General features: G+C 39.9%; 1 protein-coding gene across 7 annotated transcripts in view; it reads left to right on the forward strand.

The window, feature by feature from the left end:
* The window catches only part of slc2a9l2 (solute carrier family 2 member 9, like 2), a 117,264-nt gene that overhangs the window by 84,582 nt on the left and 14,135 nt on the right, over positions 1–18,547 (forward strand). For all 7 annotated transcript variants that reach the window (XR_004574654.1, XM_034287380.1, XM_010880799.4 and 4 more), the window contains one exon: positions 15,905–16,032. Coding sequence is in view for 6 of the 7 variants with exons in the window: in XM_034287380.1 (XP_034143271.1) it covers positions 15,905–16,032 (128 nt within the window). In the remaining variant the exon portion in view is untranslated. The remainder of the gene's footprint in view (positions 1–15,904; positions 16,033–18,547) is intronic.

Here is an 18,547-nt window from a genome sequence, read left to right on the forward strand (position 1 = left end):
AGCTGATAAACAACAAATACTTTTTTCATAGTCACTGTCTAAAATGGTGGACACATTTTAAACAAGGAATATGTACACAATGAATCACAAGTGTTTTTTCCATGACGCCAGTACTAAAGGGTTGGTGTTAAAAGAGGATAGTCCTGGTAGCCAGTGTTTGTTTACGGTCTTACATGGATATTTAGGTTTGTAGGAAGTGAACTTTGTAGGAAGTGAACATTAAGATGTGTTTATTTTTTGGGATCGCTCTGACCTCTTTAATAACTACAACTAACTATTTGGTTTGGAATAAGCCGCTAAGACCCCCCCCCCCTTTAATTACAGTCAATATCTTTTGCAGTAAAATGTTAAGATTTGGCTTCCTGACAACGCCCAGTTATACCCTAGTCTAATGTTGTGTAACAGGGTTGTTGTCTTGGGGGTGTGTCCAAGTCAACTCATTCACATTGTTGCTGTCACATTGCGATGATGTCAACATTTGTTATAAATGATTGCTGTTGGCCATACAGCCCTAATTATAATTCACTGTATGTAATTGGCTTCAGACCTGTGTTCCAGTACTATTAAAATCAATACTAATTGATTTTACTTAAATGCTGTTATTGGTTATACTGAAATACTACTATTGATTTGACTGAAATACTATTATTCATTTTACCGAAATGCAACCATTGATTCTACTTTATACTTGGGTATAATATATAGGAATCTGCCCCATGATCTTAACCAGGTACTAGTAGTTTCTATTATCTGTATTTCTATATCGACCCAGTTAACAAGTCTGTTGGTGCCGCTGGAGTGGTGATTCAGGATAGGTGGTGTAATCAGCGATAATCGAATCAAGATGGAACAGGATTGGAGGGTATTTTGTCCCCCTTCCCCTGCCAGGCAATTGGCTTTCTACAGGTTTTCTACCTAGATACTGACTATTGATTAGGACTGAATACATAGAAATGCAATGACTAAAATGAATGATTAATTGCCTTGAATGGGAACTCCTAATTTGCTCAATCTATTTTTATAATATATAATCAATAAGCATTATAATATCAATACTTTCACTGGAGACTATGGTGAGAGCATTATAATATCAATACTTTCACTGGAGACTATGGTGAGAGCATTATAATATCAATACTTTCACTGGAGACTATGGTGAGAGCATTATATAATCAATACTTTCACTGGAGACTATGGTGAGAGCATTATAATATCAATATTTTCACTGGAGAATATGGTGAGAGCATTATATAATCAATATTTTCACTGGAGACTATGGTGAGAGCATTATAATATCAATACTTTCACTGGAGACTATGGTGAGAGCATTATAATATAAATGTTTTCACTGGAGACTATGGGGAGAGCATTATAATATCAATACTTTCACTGGAGACTATGGTGAGAGCATTATAATATCAATACTTGTGGTGTATTCGCTGAAATAAAAATCCTGTGTCAGATAAACATGTAATGCAAATAACATTTGGACCGCAATAAAGAAGGTTGTGTATTTGGGGAGCATTCTTAAGGAGCCTAGACTGGGTGTGTGCAACAGCAGACACAGACTAATAAGTTAAATCTCTCCAAAGGGGGAAATCATTAAGTTTCGCTGTCAGTTCACCTTAACCAATGTGGAATGCATTTCACACAAACATAGAGAGAGCTCCTGTTGAGGTTAACTGGGATTTTCTTCTGCACAAAGCTGTAATTGAATCCGATAGCTGTTTCAGGCTCAAGCCAGTCTGTGTGGTTTTAACAATTTTGCGTGGGTCCCCTGTTGGGCATGAAAAGTCTCAGCAATAAACTGAGCAGGTGGTTTTAATGTGCTGTCATCAGAGATGTTAGCAGTAAATGCGCTCTTTCAATGTGATGCTGTTACCGTGCCCTCTGGTGTTGTGGTGATAATGAGATGCATGTAAGTGATTGGTCTGAAAATTTGAGAGCGGAATCCAGTTTCTAAAGTGGTGATTGGTGACTTTGATGTTAATAGTTAGGATGCTGGTGAAGTCAACAGTTGGACGATGAATGCTCCCATATATTTAAAAAATATATTATCCATTCAATTATCAATTGTTTTGTTGCTATAATTAATGTTGCACTGGCATAGACAAATTCTGAATGATGTTACAGCATTCTGTTACAAATGATTTCAATTAATTGTCTAAGCTTCATTCTTTTTCAAGTATGCATCAAGACATGGATGACCCAATTTAAAATACAGTTGGCTCTACATACCTATAATATCTATACTATAACTTTCAAAATAAAAAACTGTCACGATTTATGGGGAGTTGGAGGCAAATGCAGAGTCTAAGGGTTGCAGGAAGGAGCTTTTAATAGAAAAAAAGGAAAACAAATCTGGAGTGCCGTGCCAGCTTTCGACGGTGGACAGGGGTAATCATGGACACTCTGACGGGTCCACAGCTACACAGTCCCATACGCAGCAGGGTGCGAGGCACTGTGTGTAGTGACACATTCCTCCCTTAACCATCATTAAGATTTTCTGTGCCACAGTAGACCTTTTGTCGGTTTGGACCAGGCAAGATAGCCTTCGTTGGGGGGCCAACACCCTGTTGTCAGTTTGTGGTTTGACTCTCCTCGGACCACTGTTGGTAGGTACTCACCACTGCTGACCTGGAGCACCCCACAAGCCTTGCCGTTTCAGAGATGTTCTGACCCAGTCATCTGGCCATGACAATTTGGCTCTTGTCAAAGTCTATCAGGTCTTTACTGCTGCCCGTTTCTCCTGCATCCTATGCTGTGGTATCTGGCACCAAGACGTCAGCAGCAGATCCTTTAAGTCCTGTCAGTAAGCGAGGTGGGGCCTCCATGGATCAGAACTGTTTTTCCAGCACATCCAACAGATGCTCGATTGGATTGAGATCTGGGGAATATGGAGGCCAAGTCAACACCTTGAACTCATTGTTGTGTTCCTCAAACCATTCCTGAACCATAATCCAGCTGAAAGAGGCCAATGCCATCAGGTAATACTGTTGCCTTGAAAGGGTGCACATGGTCTACAACAATGCTCAGGTAGGTGGTACGTGTCAAAGTAACATCCACATGAATGGCAGAACCCAAGGTTTCCCAGCAGAACATTGCCCAAAGCATCACACTCCCTCCGCCGGCTTGCCTTTTTCCCATAGTGCATCCTGGTGCCATGTGTCCCCCAGGTAAGCGACGCACACACACCCGGCCATCCATGTGATGTAAAAGGAAACGTGATTCATCAGACCAGGCCACCTTCTTCCATTGCACCGTGGTCCAGGTCAGATGCTCAGGATCCCATTGTGATGCAATGCACTGTGTGTTCTGACACCTTTCTATCAGAACCAGTGTTCACTTTTTCAGCAATTTGAGCTACAGTACTTCGTCTGTTGGATCGGATTTGATATTTAACATTGTGCTCAGGTGCATCCTTTTCCATTGATCATCCTTGAGATGTTTCCATATCTGGAACATTGAAGGTCCCAAGGAACACAATGGCCTCCATCATTCTTAAACAGAAGACGTTTTACTTCCCTGAAATTGAGTGATTGAGGGGGGGGGGGTGATCAAGAACCCAATAGTCACTCTGACAGTGTTCAGTCAGCCTTGAGAAGACTATTTTTAAAAGTAATGTTTTGTTTTTGCTTTTAACTTCCTTTAGCACTGACTTTGCTGCTGCCTACTGCACTGGGGAAAGAGCCCTTACTGTGTTGTAGTAACTCTAACCTAATTTTACCATATTAAGTCTCCTTACTGTTACTGTGTTGTAGTTACTCTAACCTAATTTTACGATAATAAGTGCCCTTACTGTTACTGTGTTATAGTAACTCTAACCTTATTTTACCATATTAAGTGCCCTTACTGTTACTGTGTTATAGTAACTCTAACCTAATTTTACCATATTAAGTCTCCTTACTGTTACTGTGTTATAGTAACTCTAACCTTATTTTATGATACTAAGTGCCCTTACTGTTACTGTGTTATAGTAACTCTAACCTTATTTTACCATATTAAGTGCCCTTACTGTTACTGTGTTATAGTAACTCTAACCTTATTTTACGATACTAAGTGCCCTTATTGTTATTGTGTTATAGTAACTCTAACCTTATTTTACGATACTAAATGCCCTTATTGTTACTGTGTTATAGTAACTCTAACCTTATTTTACGATACTAAATGCCCTTATTGTTACTGTGTTATAGTAACTCTAACCTAATTTTACCATATTAAGTCTCCTTACTGTTACTGTGTTATAGTAACTCTAAACCTATTTTACGATACTAAGTGCCCTTACTGTGAGTTGCTCTGTATAAGAGTGTCTGCAGACTACAATTTGATTGTAAAAAGGTGGACAGCGCTAAAACATTTCCAAATGTTTGAGCTGTAAAAAAACATCACGGCATAGAAATAACTTCCTTATTTGCAATCAGTTTCTCATTCAAACAAAACACCAGGCACGGTTTGCAATTAGTCCTCACCCACAATGCACAAATGTTTTGCATGCAGGTGTATGTGTAACATTTGGAAAGGAATAGGAGAGAATGATGGCTTTTCCTCATCTCATTTGTATGAATTGTATGGACTCAAGACAATCAGTTTAATCCAACTGATTCATTTGATTGCTGGATATTTTTTTCATTACATTCTCCATTCCTGTCTTGAGCTGAATTGATATGCAGATATTGCATTTATTAAAAAACAAGCTAAAATTATGTTTTAAGTTGCCATTGGTCTGAAACCAGGAAATGGTGATCAGATAAGAATGCTATAATTAGAAAATAAAAAACAGTGTTGAATTCAGCACTTCAGATAGGATATAATTTAATTTGCAGATACACCATGCTTTGTCTGAAAGAGATTGAGAATCATTATTATGCAAAATATTAGTTTTTCAAGAAACTAATCATAGATAATGCCAACTTTTAGCTGTACACAACAGGTCCTACTGTCTCCCAGCAATATACTGCCATACACATTATAAAGGCATATAATAAAGATGGCAGACGGATGTACAATAAACAGTCAGTCTCAGCTTATGATTAGGTTTCCTATATTACAATTATGTTTTTTAATTCAATTTTAATCAAAAAAATAACATTGCCAAAAATATAATGTCTTTATGCATTCTGAAATACATAACATATATTTAAAATATGTCTGTCACAAAACATACATTTACAGTTTATAGTTTATAATCATTTAACAGACCAATTTCTGGAGAAAGTACTTCAAACGTCATTCAATTTAAAATATACCCATGTGGTTCAGAATTCCACGGGCCGGTGACCGTAGTTGGTGTCTGTGATGACACTTTCACTCTAAACCAGCAAAATTATAGTAATTCGTCTGTAGCTTCTGAAGCATGTATGTTAGAGAGATACGGTTTGGACTGTCTTTAATCTGTGAAGTAAAATAAATGAAAGAGAAGTGTAGTTCAATGCCAGGGTGAATACCTGGGCTGGTTTCTCGGTTCTTGTTAAGTAGGCCTACGCAGAGGGTACTTGATGCTGTCAATATGAATTGCTTGAAATCTTAAAACAATATACAGTGATATTACTTTGTTCAGAGGATGTCCATGAACATATGAAAGTGGTTCTTGAAAAGGTACTTGAAAGACCTTGAATTTGATTTCACACTTATTTGCCGTCCCACCTTGCTCATAGTGCTCGCTCTCCTCTCCCACCTTCAACATTCTCCCCAAAATAATGATTCCGCTCAGTACTTTAACTTATGTGAAACTTATCTGAGGGCATGACGGATCTATACTGTGCAGTAAAGGAAATTATAGCATGGTCCCAAATGCTGTGGAAGAATATTTTTATTTTTTGAAGGATTAAAAGCGGATTCATTTTAGCCAGCCGTGTGTGTCATCTATGCACTGTATTATTGACAGCATTGCGACAGATTCCTCCCCTCCCTTTTTCCAGCTGATGTGATTATATCGATCTACTGTTGCGCTTATTCGTTGGTAGCGCGTCTCTTGGATTTCATTAGATGGTTCCTATGCAGCTTTTCATCTGGTGTCAGATCCATTGTCTGGTGGCAACAGACCATTCATGACCACAATGCTCACACGATCCTTTATTGAGGTGTCAACCTCATTTGCGTCTGTCAGGACAAAAGGGGGATTTGATGAGAGAGTAGGATTTCAGCCTGCATTATTTATAATGCTTCAGTTCTAATGTGTTTATTGGATCAGTGGCAGTGGACTAGAAACGGAGAGACAGGGTCTGTTCATAAAATAATTACCAGTTGCTGGGTTCGTGGTCTTGAAACGTCTGACAGCTCCGACCGCCGGAGCAGTAAGTGAAATTGAGTGGGCCGTCTACAGTGATGGAGCACGTTATTTCGTTTTTTAGCTGAGATCTATCAATCAGAGGGGTCATTTAGGTTAGTGTCTTTTGATTTAAAGGCTGCTGAAGAGGTAACATGGGTAGGTATACACGTGTGAGTGCTCATGGGCAGAGTCCAGTCTTCTGAGCTGAACAAGCTTCTGAGCAAACCTTTTCTGACAACAGCGTTGTCGCGTTCCACCCGGAGGTAAGGCCCCCCGAATGTTGTGTCTGTCCACTAGGGGGCTTGGGTTACGCGGCAGAGTAGCTTTTACCCAACAAGAGGGCCCCATGCTCACTTTTTGAGTGTAGTGACATTATTTCTGACCATAAATGACGTGCATATTCAGCTTTTAGTCTGGTGTTCTATGTTGAAATGTTTTAACTTGTAGACAGGAAACCTTACATTTAGTTTTCCAGGCCTCAATTATGTCACACGTGCATACTCTGTTCTTGCGTAGGAAAATAAGCCACCAATTTAATGCCGAGAAATTACACTGCGACGTCCTATGTTCTGTGGGCTTTGAGTATGTTGAATGTAAAGCAGCCTTTAGCCTTTGGGGAAAAAGACTGACTCTTATCAAAGAGGGGAATGCTATTTCCTTCAGGAAAAGTTATGTGTCAAAAGCTTAAAACCTCCCTAGCTTGGGATTAAATGTATTAGTATTAATGTCATATATTTTCTTGTGTAGCAAATTGGTGTAAATGTGTGTTCATGTTATAAATAGCCAAGTGTGTGTGGATTGTAACTGTGTGTGTGTGTGGGTGTGGACAGAGTGGGTGTGCATGTATACAGTATTGAAGGGATAGTGCAAAAAGAGACAATTACATTGATTATCTTTAATTTGGCAGCCTTGTTTAACATTCTTTTGTCCTGGGGTTAGAAGCTGTTCAAAGTTCTGATATTTAGGGACTTGAAACACTGGTACAGCACGCTATGCCTGTACAAAGAATTGCTTATAGCTTGGTTGGCTGGGTCTTTTACTATTTTAAATGGATTTTTTCTGACAGCCCGTTGTGGAGGTCTTGACCCTGGTCATGAACTTAGACGTTTGCACCACCCTCTGAAAGCAACTTGCTATCAGTTTCCATGCCAAGTGGAGATGCAGCCTGTCAAGATGTCTTTGTGGTGGAGCTGCACTCGTTTGAGGATCTGAGGGCCCAAGCCAAGACTTTTCAGCCTCCCAAGGGAAGATATTCTGATGCGAGCTCTTTCAACTGTCTGAGATTGCGTGGACCATGTTCATTGGTGACGTGGACAGCAGGAACTCGAAGTTCTCTACCCCCCCCACTTGGACTGGAAGTGTTCCATGCACTGTGGGTATGGCTCTCTTCATACCTTTGCTTGGTTTTGAACTTGGGGAAATGAAGTGAAGTGACCTCTGGTTGCATATCCCTGTGTTGTGTGGATGGGTGTCTTAGATGTGTGTCAACTGTTTGAACAGACAGTTCAATACTTTCAAAAAATCAACACCTCATACAGACTCTGTTCAATATATATGTATCAATATAAATGATATATTGATATTTTGTCCTTGTCTGCTTGCGGTTTACGCAGTCACCCAGCAGTAGTCTGCTCAATGCCATCATGAATAAATATTGTTGATAAGGGTTCATACCAAACACAATGCTTTATTTGTGTAATATTTCGGTTATTTGTTTGTTTGCTTATTGCTAGTTGCCCATTCTAAAACTAAAGCTTTTATTCATGGTCTTACTTAAGCTCCTTGTAAAGGGGTTATTATTATACTTTTTAAGTTTACACAATCTGTTTTCAAGGTCATTGGAAGGTCATTTAAAAAACAGCCAACCATACAGGCCCAAGCCTCCTGCTCTGTGGTACACCACATTCAAAGGTGTTCCTGTTAAACAGGTAGACATATGGCTGAGTGTAAACCCATTTTTTTTTTTTTTTGGTTATTATCGAAATGATTGAAAGCTGCACAGAAGTCTAATAAAGGCTAGCAATCCATAACAATTTATTTCAGGAGCAATAAGTTTGCCTCAGTATGGATAACTGTAAAGTTTTACAGTTTGGTTGTGCATCAAAACATTACCAGCGGTTTCGATGGGTTTTCAAAGCAAACTTGAGACCTTTTCTATCATCTGATCTCCCTGTCAGTGTTATAAATGGTTTTCACAGTCATACGTTGATACATTTTGCTGAGGAACGCTGTCAATACCGTGGCTCTCATCACTCCCCAAGTTACGGATGTCGGCATCGCCAGTGGCTTCATTCAAATCTGCACGTTCTGCCCCTTTCCATAGAAAAATTTATGGATTTCTTCCTTAATTGGTTGAAAATGCCAAATTGATAACACCAGGAATATTAAAGTAGTGTGACTGTCAGCTTCTTAATACATATCGGAACAACTGTTATGAGTATGTGTGTTTTGTGTAGGGGAAGGAAGCGATTGCTTTCTGCTGCTGTGCCTCTTTGCCTTCATTATGTCATTCATTTTATAGTGCCTGTGTATGTGATTAGATAATATCACTAGACTTTAACCAAAACCCATCCCAGGAGAGATACAATGAAATAATTGGTTAGACCTATAGAAGTTCCATGATTATGGAAGTCCCTATACATAGAACACATACAAACACTATGGACATACAACCTACTGAAATATAAAAACTGTGAAAAGTCAACATTTTCATAATTTTTTATCTTCCTGACTGTTTGAGCATAAATTGGGATAAGCCCACGTCCCAACTTATCTTTCCAGCAGATGGAAAGTTTAGCACCATAATAACTACAGTATTTATTAGATTTCCTCTGCTTATATTTTGTATTGTGGTTGAGGCATATAGCCTGTTGAGCACAACATATAGCGATCATGCATGTGGATTTGTGTGGAAATTCAGGTATCAAAGCTTCTACAAATGTTTTGTAACGTTATGAGCCTTTAAGCCTCCCTGAAGTATCTAACAGTGATGTACGGTCTCAGTCTCTGTCTGATGCCCACTGGTGGAGAACCAGAGCAGTTGACCCACACACTGGCCCTTCAACGTGGAAAGAAATCCCCCAAGTCATTGGATAGAACTCTGAATTAAAGAAGAATAACAGAAACACTGCATCGCCTCCCCAGCTCCCACCCGTGCTAACACAACATCACCTAAAGCCGTAACACTGAATGACACAGAGCTGGCAAGTGTAATGTGATGCTGAATGGACACTCTGTGTGAGGAAGCACACATAAAAATACATTAAGCAGATAGACAGCAGTCACACATTGAATCATAAGACTACAAAAACACACCCATTAGACTGAGCGTTTACAAATCATAATGTACCACTATTAGGCTACTTCCCATCCAGAGCAGACAGACTGTGTGTAGTCTTTGCTGACTGGTAAGGATTATAGATTTGCCTTCGGTGATGGTAAAAACATGCATTCAGCCATGAGCTCTGGGCACACCTTACCCACCATGTATTGTTTTCTTTCTATCCATTTGCAGTTATTTAGCGCACACTTTACCCAGAGATGTTGACAAAGTAGCGATTTTGGATTTATATATTAGCTATTAATAAAGAAAGAGCATAAAAAAGGGTGTAACAGCACTAAAGTTGTCTATCAAATGTAAAAATAAGCTACTGAACTGGACACCATTATTTCATTATGGTGTGTCTATAAGTGAATACAAAGCCAGTTGATTATTGGCTAATAATTCATTAATTTGATTTAATCCTATGTAAGCCTTTTTTTTATTCCATTATTCCATAAACCTTAATGTGCATAAACAGCCTGTAAGCTATTTTGATTTAACCAGGCGTTGCCTGTAGCATGTTGCAAACGCTTTGCAGTTAATTTCTTAAATGATAGGCTGTTAACTACTATAGCTTTGAAATAATAATGTAGCCTACATTAATTTAAGCTCCCAGCTTAAATGATGGCCAGACTTAAGTTTGGAGCAGCAGGACTTTCCCCTTAAAGCTAAAAAGCCTGATGTCGCGTGCCGGAGGGGTTAGCATGCACTCCATCATATTCTATCTAAGTTAGCATGCTAATAGCACATCCCGCGAGGACCTATGTCTTCTATCTTACTGCCGAAAGCCTAGCCAATGGCTGAGCTTGCAAACCACAAAAAAAAAAAAATATTACAGTTATCAGAGGAACTGAAAAGGGAAAGCCTGTGCTGCTTAGAGAACTTTGACATGGTGATATGTTAACTCATCTACAGTTACTGGTTTTGTTAGAAACTGCCACAGAGAACACTGCCCCAAATCATGTTTGTATGTATATATGACATATCAATTCAAACAAATGTAAATGTAAAAAGTATACTTTTTTTTTTTTTGGCCCACCGATAACCTGCCAAAACCACCGCCAAGTGGATCATTGACACAGAACCGTTCCTTGAAATGGCTGTCTTGTGTTTCTTGTTTTTTATTAATGATGACATCCCTCATCACTCTGTAAATGTCAGGGCTTAGCAGAGCGAGTGGCTTAGCAAAGGAGAAAACAGTTCTTCGCACCCTGTCTGCTCAACACATACTGCCTCAGGTGGCTTCCTCAGAGGCCCTGCAGAAACATCTGTAGCATAACAGATGACAAACGCTGCCTAATTACTGGACGGCCTCCCCACACCACCACCACCACAAAACAGGCATTCTGTGACAGCCGCAAGTGAACTCTGTCTGACCCCTTGTATCTGTTTTGCGTTTGTCCAATGGGTAGAATTTGGAGCGGAAACAGGACGTTGGAAAATCATTAGTTCAATCATGGATACTGACAACATCTCCAGCACATTAAATACTAAACAAAAATAGCTTATAGCTTTGATGAGAACCACTTTATATTGCAACAGCATGGGCTGTTCCATCCCTCTGTCAGCTGTATGATACTATTTCAGTTAGCTAACTACAGTGCAGTTGTCAGCATCAATTTCAAACATTAGATATGAACCCAAGCTAATGGCAAGTGCCAAATTTTTTTTGCCATAAGGGTCCATATTGAATAAACATTGTTCAGATAAATATTTTATACAGATATAAAAAGTATACCGATATACAAAAATTGATCATCCAACCCTGAGCAGCTACCACGCAACACCCTAGTGTTTCTGACCATTTAGAGATTGTAGTAGTAGTGACATCGCGGTAATCCCATTCTCTGACTGACATTTATGTTGTTCAATGAGGCAGTTGTTTTGTCTGTGGCCCTTATTTGACTTTGACTGGCTCCCAGCAACACTTTGGCGTGTGGGGTGAATATTTTATTTCTTATTGACCCGTTGTCTTCTGGACTGAAAGGAGATTAAATATTTATTTATCTGTGTAACCTGGTGAGACACCGATTGAAAACCAACTGTCATTTTTGCAAGACAAGACAGTACTTTGAATTACATAAATAATGAAAAAGTAAATAAATCCATTTGATTTGATAAATGAATAAAAATAGTGAGATGAGAGTGTTGAGCTTAAGGGTCTTTTGCAACTCCTTCCAGTCACTGGCAGCAGCAAACTGAAATGATTGTCGACCAAATTAAGTTCAGGCTCTAGGAATGACCAGATGTTTTTATCTGAGAGTGAGGATTTTATGAATATTTTGATAAATGTCACTTTGATTGAGTGACATGGTTATCAAAACATCACACCAGGGTATGCCTGCATTAAACACAGACCTTATTTGAAGTAAAAAAAGAAAAAGAAACTCCTTTGGGAAAAGTGAAAGCTGAAAAGTTTTGAACGGTTTCTGTGTTTGACTGACATCCATGTTTTATGATTATCATGAATACATCCCTGTGGCACTCTATTGCCCACAAGGGGTTTGAACCAGCACGATTCATGTATTTGTGCATTTTCCAGAGAGCCCAACCTTACTTGTGACTGGCTAGGGACTGCAGTGCTTTGGAACACGGCAGCACTTAATGTACATTCATCTGCTTGCCCACAGTAGCTTCTACGTAGCTAAAGATGTATTCAGAAACTGGTAGTCTACTGGCTTTATCCATTTTGTTCTGATGGCAAACCTTAATGAGAAGTCGGGGGTGCCGAGGATGTTAAAACGGCTCACTTTTTGAAGGCGTATCCAGAGATTATATTTTGGGTCCTTTTTGATATTTTGAGTAGAGATATGCGTGAATGGTGTATTTTAATAGCGTGTTGTAATAATAAACGAAGTCCCCCTTTTTATGGACCAAATGGAACATTCAATACAATACAGACATTTTTAGGATTTGTAGACTTCAACACCGAGCACAGCATCGCTTGAAATTCACAGGCTGCTTCATACTTTAACACTGGCATTGCTGACGATTATTGTTTATTTCTAATGTTATTAATAATGAATTTGTCTGTCTGATTTCATGGTCAGCCCTGTTACTGAAACAATTAGTTTAAAACGTATTTATCTAAAAGGCAACAGTGACCATATAATAGTCACATAATTGTGCCAAAGCAGGTGAGCTGGTTCTACTCGCAATATAATGGTGTTAAGAAGTGGGAACGGCATGCATCGAAACACACAATGTTACGGCTGTTAGGGCCTCTCCTTGTCGCAGTCTTCCATTCATCCCAAGGGGTTTGAAGGGCTGATTGTCAACACGGGCCACAGATACATGTACAATACCTAGACATAGACTGTTCATTAGTTAGCCCACCCAGAGCTCAGCTAATTAAAGGGCTGTTAATGACGAGACTGTTTCGATTTGGATCCACTGCGTATTGATTATAGAATTGCTATGGATTTGTGCTTTTTTTGTTTGTTTGTAACTCTACTGGACACATTTTATTTTTATCTCAAGAGATTTGAGGTTGTTTCATGAGCTTCAGAAAACAATCTTCTTTAACTTAGAGTTGCTTTTTTCAGTAGTTGTACTGTTACTGTCTGTATCATCAATAGCTCTGCTTTAATGTCTTCAGTACCTGTCAAATCACTTGGCTCAATCACACTAGCTGTCAAGTAACTTGGATAACGAGCAGACTCACTGTTGAAGGTTGATGTCTATAGGGGTTTATGAGGATTGATGAGTTATCATATGGCTGGTTTGTTGCATCGACGCATATTGTAACATCTTCCCCTAGTTGCCTCACTTCATCCATTACACTTTCCCTGGTGTTTCCTTGGAAAAACCAGACAAGTCACACCTAAAAGTGTATCCATGAGAAAACACACCATGTTGAGACATACAGACCATGTTGTTGTTGTTTTCCCTCATTAAACCCCATAGACAAAGAAGTAATGAATAGGAGGGTTATACAGTGTAGTACTGAGATGTGACACGTCAGGGGTAGGACAGAGTGCAGTACTGAGATGTGACACATCAGATGGTAGGACACAGTGCAGTACTGAGATGTGACACGTCAGAGGGTAGGACACAGTGCAGTACTGAGATGTGACACGTCAGGGGGTAGGACACAGTGCAGTACTGAGATGTGACACGTCAGGGGGTAGGACACAGTGCAGTACTGAGATGTGACACGTCAGAGGGTAGGACACAGTGCAGTACTGAGATGTGACACGTCAGGGGTAGGACACAGTGCAGTACTGAGATGTGACACGTCAGAGGGTAGGACACAGTGCAGTACTGAGATGTGACACGTCAGATGGTAGGACACAGTGCAGTACTGAGATGTGACACGTCAGAGGGTAGGACACAGTGCAGTACTGAGATGTGACACGTCAGAGGGTAGGACACAGTGCAGTACTGAGATGTGACACGTCAGATGGTAGGACACAGTGCAGTACTGAGATGTGACACGTCAGATGGTAGGACACAGTGCAGTACTGAGATGTGACACGTCAGAGGGTAGGACACAGTGCAGTACTGAGATGTGACACGTCAGATGGTAGGACACAGTGCAGTACTGAGATGTGACACGTCAGAGGGTAGGACACAGTGCAGTACTGAGATGTGACACGTCAGGGGTAGGACACAGTGCAGTACTGAGATGTGACACAGGGTTTGCTTCCACATGCCTACTAAAGATACTACAGTACATTGGCAGTCTGTTCTATCCAAATTGGGCTCCAGAGGCTATGTTGTTCATGCAGTGACATAACGCGTCCTGCTTCATAGCTAATCATATGCCACACGTGTTTCATGTGTGTTGGAATTGGAAGCAATTTGTCATGCACTCCTGAATGTGCATGTCTAGCATTTGAGCTGGAACCGGTAGGAGAGAGGAACTACATGGACATTTTCTCAGCTCCATCCAAGATTAATGTAATTGCCAATTTCGGTGTGTTTGTACTTAAGTTACGGCATAATATTAATTATTAACCCTGGTCCATTTTTTAACAAGCAATTTGGTCCAGGTTACTGAGGGGCAAGGCATTGTTCACAGCCGTGAAGGGCCAATAACACTCTTGCTGTGGTAGAGGAGCGGTAATAATATTTTCCTGGTTTCCTTCATTTGAGCTTTTTTGACTTTGCACAGTCTCCATTACTCATTCATCTCTGCACATAGACAGATGTTAGGCATCAGATATGAATCTGATCTTTGAATGAACCCCTTCCTGTGGGAGGTTACTTGACATCTTCAGTGCGGTTGCATGCTACCATGCACCACGTTCTCTGCCGTAATCAGCGTGTGTGTGAGCAAAAAAGTTATATATTCACAGTTCATATAAATGTTAGAGGTCAGAATTATGGACACCTCTTTTTTCAGTAGTTTTCAATATTGCAAGATTATCGGCACTGAGCCTTTTAAGCTGTTTAGCTGTTGGAACACATTAAGAGGGATTTCACGTCTAAATAAGATTATCATTTGATCATCAGCTTTGTCAAATACACAGCAAATTCTACTAGATGAAAAGTCTAAGTAAGCGTGACAGGCAGGACCAGTTTTTAACTTTTAGATTTAATAGGTGGAACATTTTTGAAATAACACAGACTCTGCAAACGTATATTATTACATATCCAATCAGCCTACTATTTAGCACTGGGATGAAAACACAGGTGTGCGCTCTTCTGGGTCCACAAAACCAGGATTAAGAAAGACTGTGTTCCGTTGGTGTATACAGACAATAATAGACATTTATAAATAGAGAAAATATCTTTCATGGTGACAAATCATCTGTGTCTATTATATTTCCCTTTTCGCCATTCAACTGGCGGTCTAATCCGGAGCCACTTACCTGTGTTATTGAATGCGTGCCGCCTCACAGGCACTTGGTCTTCCATCCAGGGACCTGGCAGGAATGACCCTTCTTAGCTGAGAAACAAGACAGCCGTGGGAGGGCGGGAAGTCTGTTGTGTGGCACACCTGTGTCAAACCAAATTGTGCTGTCATATTGGTGAGAACTGGGTACAGCTGTCAGGCATGTTCATATCCCCGGGCCCAACTTGACCGTGTGATGGGTCCGGGGCTGCAGATGTGTTATCAGTGGAGAAGGCCTACATGCACCTGGAAACATCCATTAGTGTTATTTTTTTAATGTATTTTTACTGTCAACAACCAAGCCTTCTATATGTTTGACAGTATTTGCAAAAAAAATAAATTTAAGATGCATTTAAATGTTTGAGAAATTGAATTGAGCCAGCTTTGTTGGTTTCGTCTAACTAACATGGGCAGCAATTTAAAAGAGTCAGTGAGAATGGATTAATGACGGTGTGTTTCTGTTCTTCTCCCTCAGGTGGCATTCCGTTTGTCCTGACTGGAGAGCTCTTTGAGCAGTCTTACCGCCCTGCTGCCTTCATGATTGCAGGAGTTGTCAACTGGCTTTCCAACTTTGCGGTCGGCCTTGTATTTCCATTCATGCAGGTCAGTGTATTTTAGGTCTAACTATACTCATGGGGACGAAATGACATTTCGTCCCCATGATTATTTTAAAACCAGAAAGAATTGGACCTATCGGGACCTTTTGCCGGTCCCCATGAGGCAAACGTCAATTTCCGGCTCAGGGTTTAGGTTTAGGCTCAAACTTACATTTAATTTTAGAGTTAGAATTGGGGTTTCTTTAAGGTCCAGGCATTGTTGGTTAAGTTTAGGGATAAGGTTAGGCATTACATCTAGGTAAATTTAGGCATAAATGTTACTTTATTGAGGTTACGGTTAGGGTTAGATTAGGGTTAGGTTATGGTTAGGGTAAGGGTTAGGTTTAGGGTTAAGATTAGGGCAAGGGAGCATGCAAAAAAAATAAATCTGGTCCCTATGAGGATAGCCATACAAACTTGTGTGTGTGTGTGTGTCTGTTGTTTATGTTTCCAAGAGAAAAGTGTAATGGTGTCATGAACAACCAGCTATTATCTTCTAACGTTGGAGCATTTCCCGAAACGCCAAGGCACTCTTTCATCTTAGCTCCCCCAGGCGGCCCAGCTTCAGACTCTTCAGCCCTTGTCTTCTACTACTCCCATAAACATTCACTGTAGTTATTTTTCTCTCTCTTTCTCTCTTTTTATTAGATGGTTAGAAGTCTTTTTCTATCCTCATCAGCAGTTGTAAGTTTTATAGTACTATAAATGCTGGTGACAAAAATAATGCCTCTTTTCAAAATAGGGTAGGGAAAATGTCCCCATTTTTAAAGGTTCATGGTTTAACAAAACGTTGACGGTCTTTTCCTTGCAGTGAATGTTAAAACCTGTTCACACAGATGTAAACACAGAGACGCAGCTCAATCTACAGTTTAACATTCTCATATGGAAAGAAGCCAATCTACTTTAGTAATGAGAGACTATAGGACCCACACGTTTATAAATGAGCTCTCTGCAGCAGTCTATTTATACCTCTATCTATCCCATGGTACTGTGTTGCTAATCACCTCTCTCCTCTCAACCACCACGTCCAAAGACATTTTGACCTCTTGATTACCTGATGACCTCTTCTCTATAAATCCGCTTTGATCACTCTCTTTTTATCTGTTAGCTATTCACAAAGCATTGTACAAAAAAGCCTCCATTAGCCAATGGCTGAGTAATGTTCTGCAAAATCTCCTTGCTTTTGCATGGTGCATTAGCTAAAAAGCTGTATCTTGTTGTTATTTACCCGTAGAGCTAGGTTCATTAATTATGAATACAGTCATTTCACCCACAGAACACGCCTACACTACCTTATTGATCCCAGGAGAGCTTTCCATTTCCCAAAGCTTTAAAACAGGGCTTTAACGCTTATGGGGATCTTGGGTACATTCGCCTGAAACTGAGTTTCTCATTATTGACGCTTGGCAGACATCTTATCAGCAACAGATGGGTTAAGTTATATGTCTGGGAATTTGGACTAGGTTATAATATATGTCTTCAGTTTTTTAAATTCTTTTGTTCATTATTATTGTTTCCCTAATTAATTATTTAAAAAAATAAGTTTTACTGTTCACATACACAACATAGCAGATGGGTTTTGTGAAATGATTTGGTTCCAAAACAATGCAGAGGGGATGGTTGATGAACCAATTGAATATAATTATTTTAATCAGGGATTATACTTGACTGCTCACAGTGAATGCAATCTGCTGGATATGGTATGTTAATGAACATGATGTTGAGAAACCCGTCTTCTTGAGAAACCCGTCCTGAGTTGTCCCTGATGGCATTTTCAACCACATCAGTGTGGCAAAGAACCATCACTCATCTTTGTTGCAGTGTTCATTTTGGCACCCTTTTTTAAAAATGTTGACCGGCGTTCGATCATCTCCACGGACAAAACAAATTAGGATTTGTTCAGGATAGATTGAAACTTCGCTGGCTACAAGCTTGAGTAGCTACGTTATAGTAAGCCTAAAATAAACGGTTTACGGTTATATTGCGATGGATGAACTGCACCGACAAGGAACACATTGCTCTTGATTTTGATTTACAAAGCGTAGTTCACGTAGAGTAGTGGAACCAGCCATGGAGTGCTTGGAGTCATTGTTTTCATTACTTTATAGCTAGCCATCTACGGTAATCTCTTTCTAATGTAGTGTAGTGACCCTGTTATACCTGTTGTTGTTTTGGATGTTAGCTAATGTAGGGAAATAATTTAGAGAACTGTGGAGTTTCAACTAATTGCTTTGACAATGTAGAAATAAACAGACATCACATCTCGACATACGTATCACATGCAACAAAACCCGCTGTTTAAATAGCGTAGTGGTTAAACAGTGGACAGTCTTAGTGGACAGTCTACCACATAGGAAATTACAGATCGAATCCAGCCAGGGGTAACAAAATGAATCCCGTAATCGCAGGCTGGCAGAACTAGGCTTACCTTTACTTGGTCTTATAAGTGGACATTTACCAAATGGCGCTCCCTGCAGCCATGGCGGTCTCCACCATACGTCTCATGTCAGAGCTGCAGTAAG

This window comes from Esox lucius, chromosome 17, assembly GCF_011004845.1.
Source record: "Esox lucius isolate fEsoLuc1 chromosome 17, fEsoLuc1.pri, whole genome shotgun sequence".
NCBI lineage: Eukaryota > Metazoa > Chordata > Actinopteri > Esociformes > Esocidae > Esox > Esox lucius.